Genomic DNA, 15,208 nt, shown 5'->3' on the forward strand with positions numbered 1-15,208 from the left:
CTACAATAAGTAGTGTAATTAACTACTTTCTTTTGGAGAAAATATTTTGAAATGCTAAAGAATTTGAAAATAATTTGCTTCTTTAAAGTTTTAAACTTTTCCCTCTGCAAAACTATGAGGAAAACATTTCTTCCTAGCGCAAATATAAACCTTAGTTTAGTTCTTGCCCAAAAGATCACACATTGAGAATTAAAGAAGATTTATGAGATGAGATGTCATTGCATTTTTCTTTTTCACTTCAAATTACTAAAATAGCTAATTCAATTACTTGTCAGGAGTAATTAGGTATAATAAATAACTTTCACCTAAGAGTAATTGGGGATAGTAACTTCCCACTTATCTAATAGTCAAACATTCCGGCATCATTTCTTGCACACAGCTTAAGGTCCCAAATACCTTAAATACCTAAAATGCCACACAACGTCAGCATTAAAACCATGCACTGCCACTAAAAGAAAAGCATGTAGACTCAAAATACAACCCAGCTTTTTAAAACTTATTTCCAATTTACAGAAACTACAAGGACTAGAGGAGCAAGTTACATACCACCATGAAGAAGCAACAAGCCAAATCCAAAAGATGCAACATTCTACAAAGATAAGTAGCATGGTTTCTTCAGCAAGTCAGTGCCATCAAATAGAATCAACAGATTAAAAGAGACCAGGTACAATGTATATTCCTGTACTGGACCCTAGAGTCTGAACAAACCAATAGAAATTTCAAGGACATTTTGGGGGCAGTTGGTGAAATTTAAACATGGTCTAGCAGATAAAATGAAAATGTACTATTATGAAAACATGTGGATCATTAATTAGAAGACAGGAGTGCAATATACTATTTTGGTAAAAAAAAATATCAAAGTATTTTTATGTTTGTGTGTGTGTATAAATATATTTATTATATTGTATGGGTGTATATATATTTATATTTATATTCAGAGAAGCTTTTCTATTTTCTGTTCAGCTTCTAAACGCCCAAATCAAATTCTATAACTTTTTATTTTTTAATTTTTTTTCTATAACTTTTTGAAAGTAAACATTTCTTTTAATTGGTACCCAATGACAAAACGCCAGCAGTAATCAATTTGGCAAAAGAGATGAACACGTTTACAGTACCTTTTAAAGCTTCCGTTTCTATATCTACCAATGGCTTCCCCACATAGGCAATATCGTCTAGATTATAATACAGTTTTTTAATGACTCCATCATAACGACTAGTGATAGTAACAGAAGCTTTATCGCTTTGGACTTCACAGATGCTATCAAACTGAGACACTGTATCTCCTTCTTTTACATACCTGAAAAAGACACAAAACACTTACATGAACAATTACAAATATAGAACATCCTAACACTGTAAATGCCACACTGAACTAGATCAGAGTCCTTCTATCCAGCATTTAGTCCCAGATGATGTACCAAAAAATGCTCCAGAAAAGACTATAATTAGTTCCCGAGTCTCTCTATTGCATCTCTAAGAAATACTAAACATTTAGTTAAACTTTCAGGTTTTCTGCCTCATAACCATTTCATGGAAGGTGTTCTAAAAACATGTTTTAAAAAGTGTTATTTCCTTCTATTGTTTTACAATAGTCTTTCTTAATCTTTAAAGGATGCTTATTATTTCTAGAATTTAGTCAAAAATAATTACCCCATGGGCCTCCCTGGTGGCGCAGCGGTTGAGCGCTGGGTTGCAAAGCTGCCCGCGACCTCTGCAACGCCAGTTCGATCCCTGACTGCTCCCCGGCCACTGGAGGAGGGTCCCACATGGCGCACAGACCTCTCCTGCCGCCCTCTGCTCCTCTCAGCAGTGTATTTTGGTCCTTCTGCCTGCTCTGCTCCCTGCTCTGGCTCTGGTGAATTCTCTCACCTTCCGCGCTTCTGACTGTACCCAGTGCTTGTATAAATAAATAAATAAATTTAAAATAAAAATCTTTAAAAAAAAAAAAATAAAAATAATTACCCCATTACGCATCCTTTGTAATTTTGGGTTGGGTTTTCTCAATCTGTCTTTCTATAATTATTTTATCCTGCCCCCTATATATCAATCCCTTTATCACCTTAATCATAAGTAGGGTAAACAAGACTCTTCTAAATATTCTCAGCAAAAAGAGCAGAAGGAATGAGATCAAACCAAAATACTACATATAATTTGGATCTAATGCCATTCTTGGTGTAGCCAGCACATTTTTTACTTACCACCATTAATTCTTTATTAAAATAATGGTTCAGTAATTCTTATTCCTCGTCTTCCAGTCTTAACCAGTTCTCTGTTCATAATAAAACATACCCATGACATAAAAACTAGGTTTAAAAACACATACAGATGTTTACTTCTAGAATGGTAAAGACCTCCAGAATTCTGCTTCTTCATAAAATCAACAAATACAATGGCAAAAGTTTGTAAAAATCAACTTTTTCAGAATTCTGAAAATTATAAAAAGGCTTATAATAGCCATAAAGTAATTATTCAAGAAAAATGGCTGAACCTTATTATAAATAATGAATTTGGAGTATTTTAATTTGCTCTATTCCTATCCTCCTTTCTCCAGATCAGTATTAGTATTAGTTGAAAATTAACAAACTTACAGTCACGGGAAGTGGCAGAACAAGTATGTAGCTTCCCAAAAATCTATATTCCCAAGAAAACTGTCACTATTTGACTCATCTGGAAATTCCCTGGAAAAACACTTTCATAGGGCTTGTCCTTAGTAGATCTGAGTCAGAGCTCTCTCAGGGTATTTGCTGAAAACAATCCACAGCAATGCTTCAAAATCATAGCTGGCTGAGACAATGATAAAAGCTGACGCAAACAAAAGGTTAGCCAAACATCTTGAAAGATTTGGGGAATAAGATGTTCACACATTTCAATATAGAATTACATATTGTTTTAATCACAATTTCCATTTTTTGACAAAAAATTCGAAGACCTGCAAAGAAATAGGAAAGTATGGCCCATGCATAGGGGAAATAGTCTTTAAAAGAAGCCATCTGAGGGCCTCCCTGGTGGCGCAGCGGTTGAGCGCTGGGTTGTGAAGCTGCCCGCAGCCTCTGCAGCACCGGTTCGATTCCCGGCTGCTCCCCGGCCACCTGAGGAGGGTCCCACATGGCGCGCAGACCTCTCCTGCTGCCCGCTGATCCCCTCAGCAGTGTGCTTCGGTCCTTCTGCCTGCTCTGCTTCCCGCTCTGGCTCTGGTGAATTCTCTCACCCTCCTGCACTTCTGACTGTACCCAGTGCTTGTATAAATAAATAAATAAATCTTAAAAAAAAAAAGAAAAAGAAAAAAAGAAGCCATCTGAGGATGCTTGGATGTTGGATTTACTAGACAAAGACTTAACAGTTAAAGCTAATGAACAAAATAATGTTCAAAGAGCTAAAGGATTATCATGCCTGAAGAATTAGACGGAAATAGGAGAAAATGATACCTTACCAAATAGAGAATATCAATAATATAGAGATAGAATATTTATAGAAATAATGGTCAAAAACTTCACAAATTTGATGAAAGACATTAATGTACACATGGAACAAACTCCACACAGGAGAAACCCTAAAGAGCCACACCTAGACACATTAAAAGACGAAGAGAATCTTAAAATTAACTAGAGAAAAATACAGGGTCACATCATTTAGAGGTTGTCTTTTTTTGACTGAAGTAGGGGTGTGCAGTGAATTTGTAGAAAGAAAAAAAAATCCATAGTAAATTATACAGAATAAAATGTCATAAAAAAAAGAATAAAATGTCATGATGTATGATGAATAGTGTCACAAGCACATTAGCAACACTAGCTTTACCTTAATGCTTTTTTTTATTTTGATAATTCAGGTAATATTTTATTAATATAATCACATATAAAAAAATCAAAGATAAAATTTTTAACTATCTCTATAGTTGCTGGAAAAGGTCTTTGTTAACTAGAAGCAGGTTTACTTTTTTTTTAATTTTATATATTTTTACATCAGTTTTCATTTTTGTGTAATGTATGCATTTTCATCTGGGTTATTGTCCCTGTAAAATTCCCATCCCCTCCCTTGTTTTGATCTTACTCCCTTCTACCCCTCCCAAGTGTATCTCAGTTTATAATTGCCTGTTGATTTTGATTTTTATTATAATTAGTCTTTTTCCTGATTCCTTATTTAGGTTTTCTAAATTCCTGCTATGAGTGAGACCATCCAGTATTTTTCTTTTTCTTTCTGGCTTATTTCACTGAGCATGATTACCTTAATGCTTTTAAGAAAAGCACTGTATATTTCAAAAAGAAGTTTCTTGATTTAGATTCCAACCTATTTTTACTCAAATTATTTTACATCTACTAAAAAAGTTTTCAGAATAACTTACCATTCTTTAACAGTTACTTCTCTAATCCCTTCTCCAATGTCTGAGAGTTTGAACTGAACAATCTGTCCCTGTAGAGCTTCAAAGACAAATGAAAAGTAGAGCCATTAAATATGTTAATATATTGTGAATAGTTTTATAAACTAACATTAGAAAACATTCTCAGAGATAGAAATTATTGCATTTTAAAGATGAAAAAGCATTTTATATTTTTTTAAAGCATAACCATCAAAGATTTAATAAATTATTCAATGCCACAAACTTACTGTCAACATCCAAAATAATTTTCCCTGACATGAATATAGAAAGCCCTTCTCAAAAAAGAGATTTTGAAGCAATAGTAATAAACAGAAAACAGAACAAGGTATTGTGCAAAGGGAAAGACCTGTGTCACCTTATTTTATGTTATGAAACTACTCTTACAACTTTTTTGATTTCATATAACTGTTTTTTTAAATTTATTTATTTATTCATACAAGAACTAGGGTGTAGGCCAGAGGTATGGGAGAGGAGGTGAGAGGATTCACCAGAGACACAGTGGGAAGCAGAACAGGCAAACTGACTGAAATACACTACTGAGGGAAGCAACGTGCAAGATAGGAAAGGTCTGTTAGCTCCCTGGTCAGGGATCAAACTCACGCTGCAGTGGCTGCTGATTGCTTCATAGTGCTGAGAACTTAACCCCCTGTGCCACCAGGGAGACCCCTGTTTTCATTCTTAGTAATTAAAGATGAGATAGATCCATATCTGGAAAACTTGACTGAAAATTCTTATTCACCCAAAACTCTAGTCTGCCAACTTATTAAATTTAAGTCTTCTCTTTCCTCTTTCATTTCTGACTCCTTTTCAAATTTCTGCTCCTCTTTTATTACAGATGCCAATGATATTTTATGGTAGTTATTCCAAATAAAGTATTTCTGGTTAACAGAAAGTCAATACAGATAGTCTCACTTTTCTGGCTTAACAAGTGGCTCTCTGAACTGATTCAAGAATGCCCCTCTATTTTTAGAAAGCTATTAATCAAAATTCTTTGTAAAATACACAACAAGCTGAGGGAGGAATTAGAATTTTCTTTAATAAAGAGGTAAGTTAGTAGTTAAGGAATGCAAAATGCATTTTTTCTGTGGAGGTGTTATGTAGTTCTTACAGTCTATCAAGCAAGTGAGGCTCTCCCAGTCTGCTGGTCAGCACAGTAAATAGAACCTCTCTTGAAAAGTTTGGCATTAAATATCAAAAACCTTTTACAAATGTCCAAATCTTTGACTCAACAAGCAATTCTAGTTTTAAGACCTTTTTCCCTGAGAAAATAGAGAAGTACAGAAAGATTTGTGCTCAATAATAGTTATTACAGAGTCACAATGAAGAACTGGAAGTCAATCAAAAAATGACAAGTAAATACATGATAGCTCTACATGAAGCAATATCATGCAAGGTACAGCATGTGCAAGAGCATGGCTATAAGACAATGTACAGCATGGTTAGGGTATAACAAACAGGTGTATAGGGCTAAAGATAGGATATGTGGCAAGAAATCAGCCCATATTTAAAAAGCCTTTGTGTGCCATTCTGAGTAAGATGTTTGGAATTTATCACAAGAGTAATCAGGAACCAGAGGTAAAGAAATAAGGCCACAAATTTTCTACAGCTGCCCCTTTAAGTGGTAGAGGCTATTTCACCACTTAAATCTATGTTGGCCTGTGAGTTACTTTGACCCATAGGATACAACAAAACTGTAATTGTACAAGTTCTGGAATCTAGGCCTCAAAGGGTTTCATAGTTTCTTCCTTCTTTCTCTTGAAATGCTGCCTTGAGATCACCAGATACTCTAGAAAGTTGATCAAGTCTAGTGAAGGATGAAGGTGGTCATGTGAGATGCCCAATCAAAAACCAGCACCAGGGCGCCTCCCTGGTGGCACAGAGGTTAAAGTCTCAGTGCTGTGAAGCTATCGGCAGCCACTACGGCATGAGTTCAAGCCCCAGCCAGGGAGTTAACCCACATGCCGCTGCAGACCTCCCCTGTCTCGCCGGCTGCTCCCCTCAGCAGTTTATTTCAGTCAGCCCGCCTTTTCTGCTCCCCACTCTGTCTCTAGTGAATCCTCTCACCCTCTGCGCCTCTGACCTATACCCCAGTTCTTCTATGTATAAATAAATAAAATAAATCTTTAAAAAAAAAAAAAAAAAACTCGGACAAGTGAGTGAGACCATTTTGGACATTTGAGACCAGACTATCTTCTAGTCAAACATAGTCCCACTCATGAGCCCAGGCAAAACCAGCAAAGGACCTACCCGACCAACTCCCAGGATCCTGAGAAACAGTCCCTTCTGCTTTAAGTCACTAAGTTGTAGCAAGCGTTGTTATTCTGCAGTAATTAACTGCTAGGGAATCCCATCTACAAATTCAGATGTATAAGTTTAGATCTCTAATTAGAAAGTCTCTGGCAGGAATGTGGTGGATGGGGTTGAGGAGTGGACGGAAGAAAAGCTGCGAGGTCACTGTCAGTATGAAACTAAAGTATGGGACTATGTATATATTTCAAAGATGTCTGAAAAGAAGACAGATGTAAAATTAATAAATCTTGGTAATGACTTTGTTGTGAGGTTTCTCCAGGTTTCTAGCTTTACTGAGCTAGGGAACACAGGAAGAAGATGCATCCCAAGCTGTGCATTGGCATAAAGGTGATCAATAAGTATTTGTGTTGAATGAATTTATTCTCACAATACAATGAACTACAAGTTATGATTATTCTCATTTTCCAGATGACACAGAGAAATTAAGTAACTTGTTTAAAAGTTAGTCAGTAATTGGTAGACTAAGAACTCAAAGTTCATAAGTATTTAAGAGACTCTAGCAGGAAGTTGGAGTTTCTGCTTGAATGACCTCAATTTTCTCTGAGAAAAGATCAACTTTTGAAAACAGAAATCTTGACAAAATGTCAAAGATAATGTTTATATATGTTAGGTATTATGGAAGATGCCATATAAAAAGCATGGAAAGACGGAGCTCCCGGGCTGGATCTGCCTGCAATTCCCCTACCTTTCACTGCGAGCACAGACTAAGATTCCAAGTATCTGCCAAAAGCTTAATGCTTAATGGTGTAAAACAAAAAAATACATAAATAAATGAATGTCTGGAGTTCTAAAGAGAATATGTGGGGGGAAAAAGTTTTAAAGTTCTGATTTCTTTACAAAGGGTAGAAAAAAATTGGAGGAAAGGCAATTAAATGGTAAAAGCCAGAAAACTTTCTGTTGAAGGAGCAGCTCCAGCTGCTCTCATCACACCATCCCCACATGACAGATGAAGTACTCGATTGGACAATCCAGTGATTACAGGACAAAACCCACTAATTTGGCCAAGACAGTGCTGACTTCTCTATTTAGATAAAACAGAGGATAAATAACAAATGGCCCAAGACAACCTATTCACAACTTTATGAAGACACAAGTATTCAGGAAAAGCAGGTAGAGGGAGGGAATGGGCAAAGAAAATGAGAAATAGATGTGGGGACAGCAAGGAAGGCCAGGCTGGCAATAAAAGATCAACTTTTTTTTTTTTTTTCACTTTGCTAGTTTTCAATTACTAGAAAGTACTGAATCAGACACAAAAAATAATTTCATATTTTGAGGTCCTACTTACCAGCAGTTGTTTTCAGCAACTGATGTGGATGACTATACTTGAATGAAGGATAACCAAAGAAACACACATATTTTGGCTTCAAAATATGAGCATTATTACATGTTTGAAAGTATCGAATACAAATCTAGAGATGAGGAAAAAAAAAGTTTATAAATGATTTTAATGGCTTATCTCTGTAAGTATATAGTTGAATTTCAAATCTATTCTAAAAGTAGAAAAACTATCACAATGTAAACCATATGAAATTATCTAGCCCCAAACCAGAAGAGTTAATATCGATGATTAATATATTAAGACTGGTTATTTCTCAAACATTTCTGTTCAAAAACAAAATCAAACGAATGCAAACCCTAGCACATTCTGTCATTATTTAGTAAAATTGCATCCCTAGTTTAAGATTTATTCATATGCTTATGATCTTTGCCTAAAATTCCTTGTGAAAGTAAACACATCAAGGCCTCCCTGGTGACACAAGGGGTTAAGATGCAACCTATGAAGCTGTCCAAAGCCTCTGCACCACAAGTTTGATCCCCAGCCAGGGAGCAACCCACATGGCGCAGCAGACCTCTCCTGACTCGCCTGCTGGCCACTCAGCAGTATATTTCAGTAGACTTGCCTGTTCTGTTCCCCACTCTGTTTCTGCTGAATCTTCTCACCCCCACACTTCTGGCCTGTCCCCTAGTTCTTGTATGCATGAATCAATAAATCTTCCAAAAAAAAAAAGAAAGTAAACACATCAGCTTATCGGTGCACTTGAGTCATTAACAGCTTCCTGAAATAAATCTACTGAAGAATTCAAAAGTGAGTGTTAGCATGTAAAGACACTGAAAAATTGTGTCATATTGTACTTGAAAGGTTTTCTTACTCTAATTTATAATTTATAGAAGACTCTTTGGATTTATTTTATATGACATCTTAATATAAAATAATCTGGTATAGGAATAAATAGGCCTGAATGCATGTATTTTAATATACCAAATCTAAGTATCTGAAAGGTAACATATTTTGAAAGTTAACATTTTAATGTTTTTAATACCCGATTAGCTACATCATACTTTTAAACATAAGCTACAGGATTTTCTAACCTTAACATATCTAAGAATACCGGTTTGTATCTGAGATTTTTTCCTTAGTTTAGGAGAATTACTTTTACCTAAGAACATTATTCTACCATCAGTTACGTTATATTTCAGTGGTAATTAGCTCTTAAAATATTAGTTATGTTATAATATCAATACACGTTACATATTATAGTCATGTTATAACATATAAACATGAATAATCTTAAATCAAGCATCTTAATTTTACTTCAGGAAATCATCTTAGAACAACTAATCTTTACAAAATTTACATTTTATTCTTATTAACATTAACATTCAGGAATCATAAAGCCTAACTAAAATGGATAGCTTACAAGTTAGCAGACAGTGAAAGAATTCTCTTTCCCAAACACCCCCATTTTCCTTGCCCTTTCTTTCTCCTTCAGTTCCCACAATCCTGGTCTTGGTCAACAGCAGAATCAAAGAGTAAATTAACCCCTGTTGCATTATAAGCATTATAAAATTTAGGGACATTAAATGGAAATTTTCAATTATATAGTCCCTTTAATTTAAATAAAATAGTTCATAATTTAAAACCTTTGAAGGAAAATTAAACCTCTAGAAGGTCCTACCTTCAACAACACAACTTTTATTGAGGAACTATTAATGGGTCAAGGAAGGCAGAAAGTATCAAACAACATTTATCAAAAGTCTACTATGTGCTGGGCCTCCCCTGGTGGCGCAGCGGTTGAGCGCTGGGTTGCAAAGCTGCCCGCAGCCTCTGCAGCGCCGGTTTGATCCCCAACCACCGGTGAGAGTCCCACATGGCACGACAGACCTCTCCTGCCGCGCCCGCTGCTCCCCTCAGCAGTGTATTTCTTCATCAGTCTGCCTGTTCTGCTACCCACTCTGGCTCTAGTGAATTCTCTCACCCTCCTGCACTTCTGACTGTACCCAGTGCTTGCATAAATAAATAAATCTTTGAAAAAAAAAAAGGCAAATTTATATAAAAAAAAGTCTACTATGTGCTAAGAACTTTATGAAGATTTTACAAGCATCATCTTCTTGTCTCACAACTGCCATCTGTAAGAGGCACATTAGTCCTTTTTAATTATATGAGAAGCTAAGGAAGTAATTTGCCCAAGGTCACATAGCAAATGAATGGCAAAACTCAGCTCTGAAGCCAAGTAAACTTGACTCCAAAGCCCAGGTTTGTTCTATCATATCACATTGCTGCAAGTAAAAGAAATACTCTGTTTTCAAGGACTGCATAACTTCATTTAGACAATGAGCACACACATATTCTCTCTCTCATGAGTGAGATATATGCTCTAATTTATTGTGATAAGGACAGACTATAGGTGCTAAAGGAATTTAAATAGAGATTTTTTAGGTTGTTTTGACCTAGGAAGGCTTCTTGGAGGTAGAGTAGTGCTATTTGACTAATAGATACAAATTATTAAAAGTAAAGAAACAGCATAAACACAGGAACTACAACAAGAAATTGGTTAGCCTGTCTGCTAGAGCAGTGAGTAGCTTGATATGTCCTCATCAAATGTATAAAAGGGAGTAGTAGAAAAAGTTCAAGGACCAAACTGTTGGTCAAAAGGAGTTTGAACTCATAGTTTATGGACTACTGAAGAAAAAGGATAAAAAAAATTAGTTGTAGAATATTAATTAGATTACAACAGACAGAACCTGAAAAGAAGAAATTAAGGAACCAGTATAGTATCTGAAGCTTAAAATGACTCCTGACTGTAGGGTGAGTTACAGCAGGAAAGGAAAAAACAGCAACACTGGAGCAACAAACACTATGTGATACATAACGATTGAATGAAAAGCAACAGAAGGCTAAAAAATATTAGTGAAGCAGCGGGGTGGAAGGATAAAAAGGCAAATAGAAAGATAACAGAGGAGGGGAAAAAATGTTTCAAGCTGAAGAAGGCATTTTTTTTCTAGAAACAGAACACACAAAAAATAGGAGAGGAAAAGGTTTAGCAGACTTGCATAGTAAAGAGATAAATGAAATTATTCACCACGTAGGTAGTAAACACACCTAATGATAGGGATCAGGGTGGGTTTGGGAATTTGAAGCTAAGTAAGATACAGGGGGTTAGTTCCTGAATTCCAGTTGCTTACACTTCACTACAAAAGACAGACAAATCAGTACCTTTCAATGTGATATGGTGTGGCGGCTCCTGAGAGCAATGTAACAATTGCCACAATTTCGCATTAATATCAGGTGGCTGTGCTATTTTGGCATAATCAGCCCCTGCCCCTGTGCGCTGGACTGGACAGTCAATGACGGGTAAGATCAGAAAGCGAGTTCTGACAACCTAAGACAGGCGCACTCCCCGAGGGGAATTTGGTTCCCACCTTTTCATCCATGAAGAATAACTGGAATAATCAGGCTTGGGCGTTGTTAAGGCACCACCAAAATATGTTGTTACTCATTACCAGTAACTAGGCTCATAGTAAAGGAATGCAACTATGGAAACAGATTCTATTACTTAGTAAATAATATAGCCAAACAAAGGTATGAGAATAAATAATAGTATATGGAAAATATAATAATAACGTAATAATAAAAATATAATCATAATTCAGATGTTCTAGAATGAACTTCCAGTATGGAGATTAGAGTATGAAATGTTCTTGATTTGTACTTGATTTTTTGATAAATAATAAGCAATATGTAATGATATGTGACACAATGTGCACGTATGCCTTGATAAATGATTAACCATATTCTGTGCAAAACACAATGAAGCAATTACTGTAAAAATGTATAAAAAGAGAAGATTGCTTGCAATAAAGTGCACTCAGATTTTCACTCTCCCTTGAGTGTGTCTGTGTGTCATTCTTTCTTGTCCCTCGCCCTAATTCCTTCGATCACCTTTTGCTCATTCTCATTCAACCCTGAGATTGTCTCGATCTCCCGCCACTGCTGGGCTGGTCCGCGGCAATATGGTAAATGAATGAAGCGTCAAAATGAATGATGCCCTAAGTGTATAAAACACAACATAAAAGCCCTTTTCAATTAATTTGCTCGAGATGATGAAAGTTCTTGTTGCTTACAAATTTCTGTAACAGATTAAAAAGAAACATTTGTACCGAGTCATTCACAAGTGTTTACCGAGTAGCTACTGCATGCCAGGTATTTGGGATTACAGAATAGACACAAATCCTTCCTTTATGGAAAGTATAGTCCATACTGTGACAAGCAAGCAGGTGATTATCAGTGTAAGGAAGGAAGCAGAGTATGATGGGAACACAAAGGAGGGGACCTACCTGAAGAGAGCAAACTTGAAGTAAGACAGAGGGATGTGTAGGAGTAAACCAGGGGATGAGTAGGAGTGCCCCAGATAAGGCCATAAGGGACTAAGGCAAGGGTCTCTGAACAGAGGAAATACATGTGCAAAGGTTGGAGTGGAGAATACAGTGTGTCTTCCATGAACTGAAGCTGTTGAATAGTTCTAGTGTAGTTTAGTGTTGGGTAAAGGTGAGGAAGTGTTGGAGTGGGGATCAGGATGGGGAAGTTCTATCAAAGAATGTTTGAAAGATTTGAAAGGCCCAGATTATAAACTGCCTCATAGTCATGTGAATTTTGGACATTTTGCTGAGGGCAGTCTTAAGCAAGGAAATGACATTCCCTAATTTGTCTTATTTTGTAAGATCATAATGGCTACACTATGGAAAATGAAAGATAGACACAATTAGAGGCAGGAAGTCGATTAGGAAGAACCAGGACACCTGCAGTTGGGGAGAACAAAGACTAACTTTTGGAGAAATTTATAGGCTAGAATCAAAAGAAAAACCGGTTAGAGTTTAGTTCTGGAGACTCGAGTCTCATGTGCCTTTGAGGGATCATGGCAGACACTGGAATGGCTAAAGCTCCCTGTTAACAAAGTCCTAGCTAGTGACTTTTGGCTGAAACCAGTCCACACTCCTTCCTGCCTTGACCCTAAAGATGTAGCGGCCCACTTAAGACCGTAAGGGAAAGACCAAATCAACCCACACCCACAGCCCTGAGAATGATAAGGCACCTAATCAGTGCTAGTTACCATCTAAAACTTTGGGTTGCTTCATATGCAGATACTTAATTTCCAATTAGTTGGCTGGGTTTTTATTTACTTGCATCTGAAAAACACTTTCATGCAAATGGATATGTACATGACAATTAGAGACCTCTCAGGAAGACTGGCAAACTTTAAGATTCATTAGCAGATGGCAACCAAATTTTGAAAGAAGTAAATGAAGGAACCTAAGAAGTAAAGAGGGCCAAAGTCAGAGCCCTTAGAAAGGTCAATATTTAAAAGTCGGGCAAGGAAAGAGAAAGAGATTGGGACTGAGTAGGCAAAGATGTAGGAAGAATATTGAGAAGGTGGTGTCAGGAGAAGAAGGATGGAGAGTCAAGAGAAGGGAGGCCAAAAATTATAGGGTATTCTCTGGGAACTCCTCTCTTACCTCCAAGACCCCTCCTATGTGTTCTGGAAGCTCTATGTATTTGTGCTATTGTGGCACTTTTTTTTTTTTTAAGATTTATTTATGCATACAAGAGCTGGGGTACAGGCCAGAGGCGGGGGGGAGGGTTTGAGAGGATTCACCAGAGACAGAGTGGGGAACAGAACAGGAAGACTGACTGAAGTACACTGCTAAGGGGAGCAGCACCAGACAAGGAGAGGTCTGCTGCACCATGTGGGTTGCTCCCTGGACGGCTGGGGGATAGAAGTCGTGCTGCAGTAGCTGCAGACACTTTCATAGGTTGTGTCTTAACCCCTTGCGCCACCAGGAAGGCCCCTATTATGGCACTTCTTATGCAAGCAATACTATAATCGTGTGTTTAATTTCTGTCTTCCCTGCCCTTCACGAGATTGTGATCAATCGCTGAAGGTATAAAAGATGGTGTCTCTCTTATATCTGTATCCCCAAAGCCTACTACAGCACCTGGTACATAGCAGACTCGAAAGGTTTAATAAAATCAGGGGTCAACCCTTGTAGAAAGGATCAATAGAACTGGGGTCCCATGAAGAAAAATGTCATGCAAACGGGAATTAAACACGATTCCTGAGGGGGCTAAGTGTCTGGCGCCTAAAGACTATGTGAAAGGGGGAAAACTGCATGGGAGATAGGGGTGGGCAGTAGTTCTGATCGTAAAAAGGCTGGAAAGATTATTTGGTGCAGAGAGGAGAGAGGCATCAGCCAATGAGTGACACTCAATCCTCAGCTCCTCGGAGGCAAGGCCTTGGGGTGTTGCAGTTTGCTCAACCAGTTTCTTCCTCCACACTGTAAATCCTTGAGGGCAGGGGTCGTATTATCAGTGTCTGGCACACAGCAGGGGCTCAAGGTGCCAACGGGTGCCAAGGCGTCTACGACAGACGGTGCTCAGTGAACAGCTGGTAAGGGCTTGGAGTACAGGTGCAAGGAAGGGGGAGACGCCCCAGGTAAGGGGTGGCAGTGGGTTTCCAGACCCGTCAGCTGGGCACCTTCTCTGCCCTTCGTCTTGCAGACAGCCCCCCAGCTCGCCATCACACGAGCCCGGCAGCGTAGCAGGCAGAGCCAGAGCCGCACACCTCTCCCCGGCGACTCCGGACAACTCACTCCTTCCCCACCTCAGATATGCCCGAACCCGCTTACCAGCCGCCCCGCACTCTGGCCCCAGGTCCTGAGCACACGCACTGCGGCCATCTTATCCGGAAATGACCGCCGCAGGCTGGTGGGAAGCGTCGCCTCCAGGGCCGACCAATCAGGAGCAGGAACTCGCGCCTCCCCCTGAGCGGCCAATGGAGAGCGAGGAAACGAGCCTCCCACCCAGCAGCCAATCAGGGAGCGGGGCGGGGCCTGCGATAACCCGGCGGGGTGCAGAGCCCCGGAGCCCTGGGCGGGCGCGCGCGGGGGAGGGGCAAGGGGTGGGCAGGAGGACAGCCCAAATTTAATCTCAGGGTCAAAGTTGGAGGAGGGGGCCTCCCCGGTGGCGCAGCGGTTGAGCGCTGGGTTGCGAAGCTGCCCGCGGCCTCCTCAGCGCCGGTTCGATCCCCGGCTGCTCCCCGACCACCCCCGTAGGAGGGTCCCACATGGCGCGACCACCCCCGTAGGAGGGTCCCACATGGCGCGCAGACCTCTCCTGCTCCCCTCAGCAGTGTACCTCGGTCCCTCTGCCTGCTCTGCTCCCCGCTCTGGCTCTGGTGAATTCTCTCA

At 38.9% G+C, this 15,208-nt stretch overlaps 1 protein-coding gene across 5 annotated transcripts in view; it reads right to left on the reverse strand.

Moving 5' to 3' along the window:
- Nucleotides 1–14,698, reverse strand: part of DBT (dihydrolipoamide branched chain transacylase E2) — a gene marked incomplete at both ends in the record, with an annotated part of 33,836 nt that extends 19,138 nt beyond the window's left edge. For 3 of the 5 annotated variants that reach the window (XM_084242836.1, XM_084242837.1, XM_084242835.1), the window contains 4 exons: nt 1,116–1,297; nt 4,340–4,415; nt 7,971–8,094; nt 14,648–14,698. In XM_084242836.1, coding sequence (XP_084098962.1) covers nt 1,116–1,297; nt 4,340–4,415; nt 7,971–8,094; nt 14,648–14,698 — 433 coding nt within the window. Of the gene's footprint in view, nt 1–1,115; nt 1,317–4,337; nt 4,416–7,970; nt 8,095–14,647 lie in introns of all 5 variants that reach the window. The other 2 variants (XM_084242834.1, XM_084242838.1) reach the window with 2 other exon arrangements.
- Between the last annotated feature and the right edge of the window lie 510 nt (nt 14,699–15,208).

Source organism: Talpa europaea (genome assembly GCF_964194135.1).
Source record: "Talpa europaea genome assembly, chromosome: 9".
In the NCBI taxonomy this organism is placed as follows: Eukaryota; Metazoa; Chordata; class Mammalia; order Eulipotyphla; family Talpidae; genus Talpa; species Talpa europaea.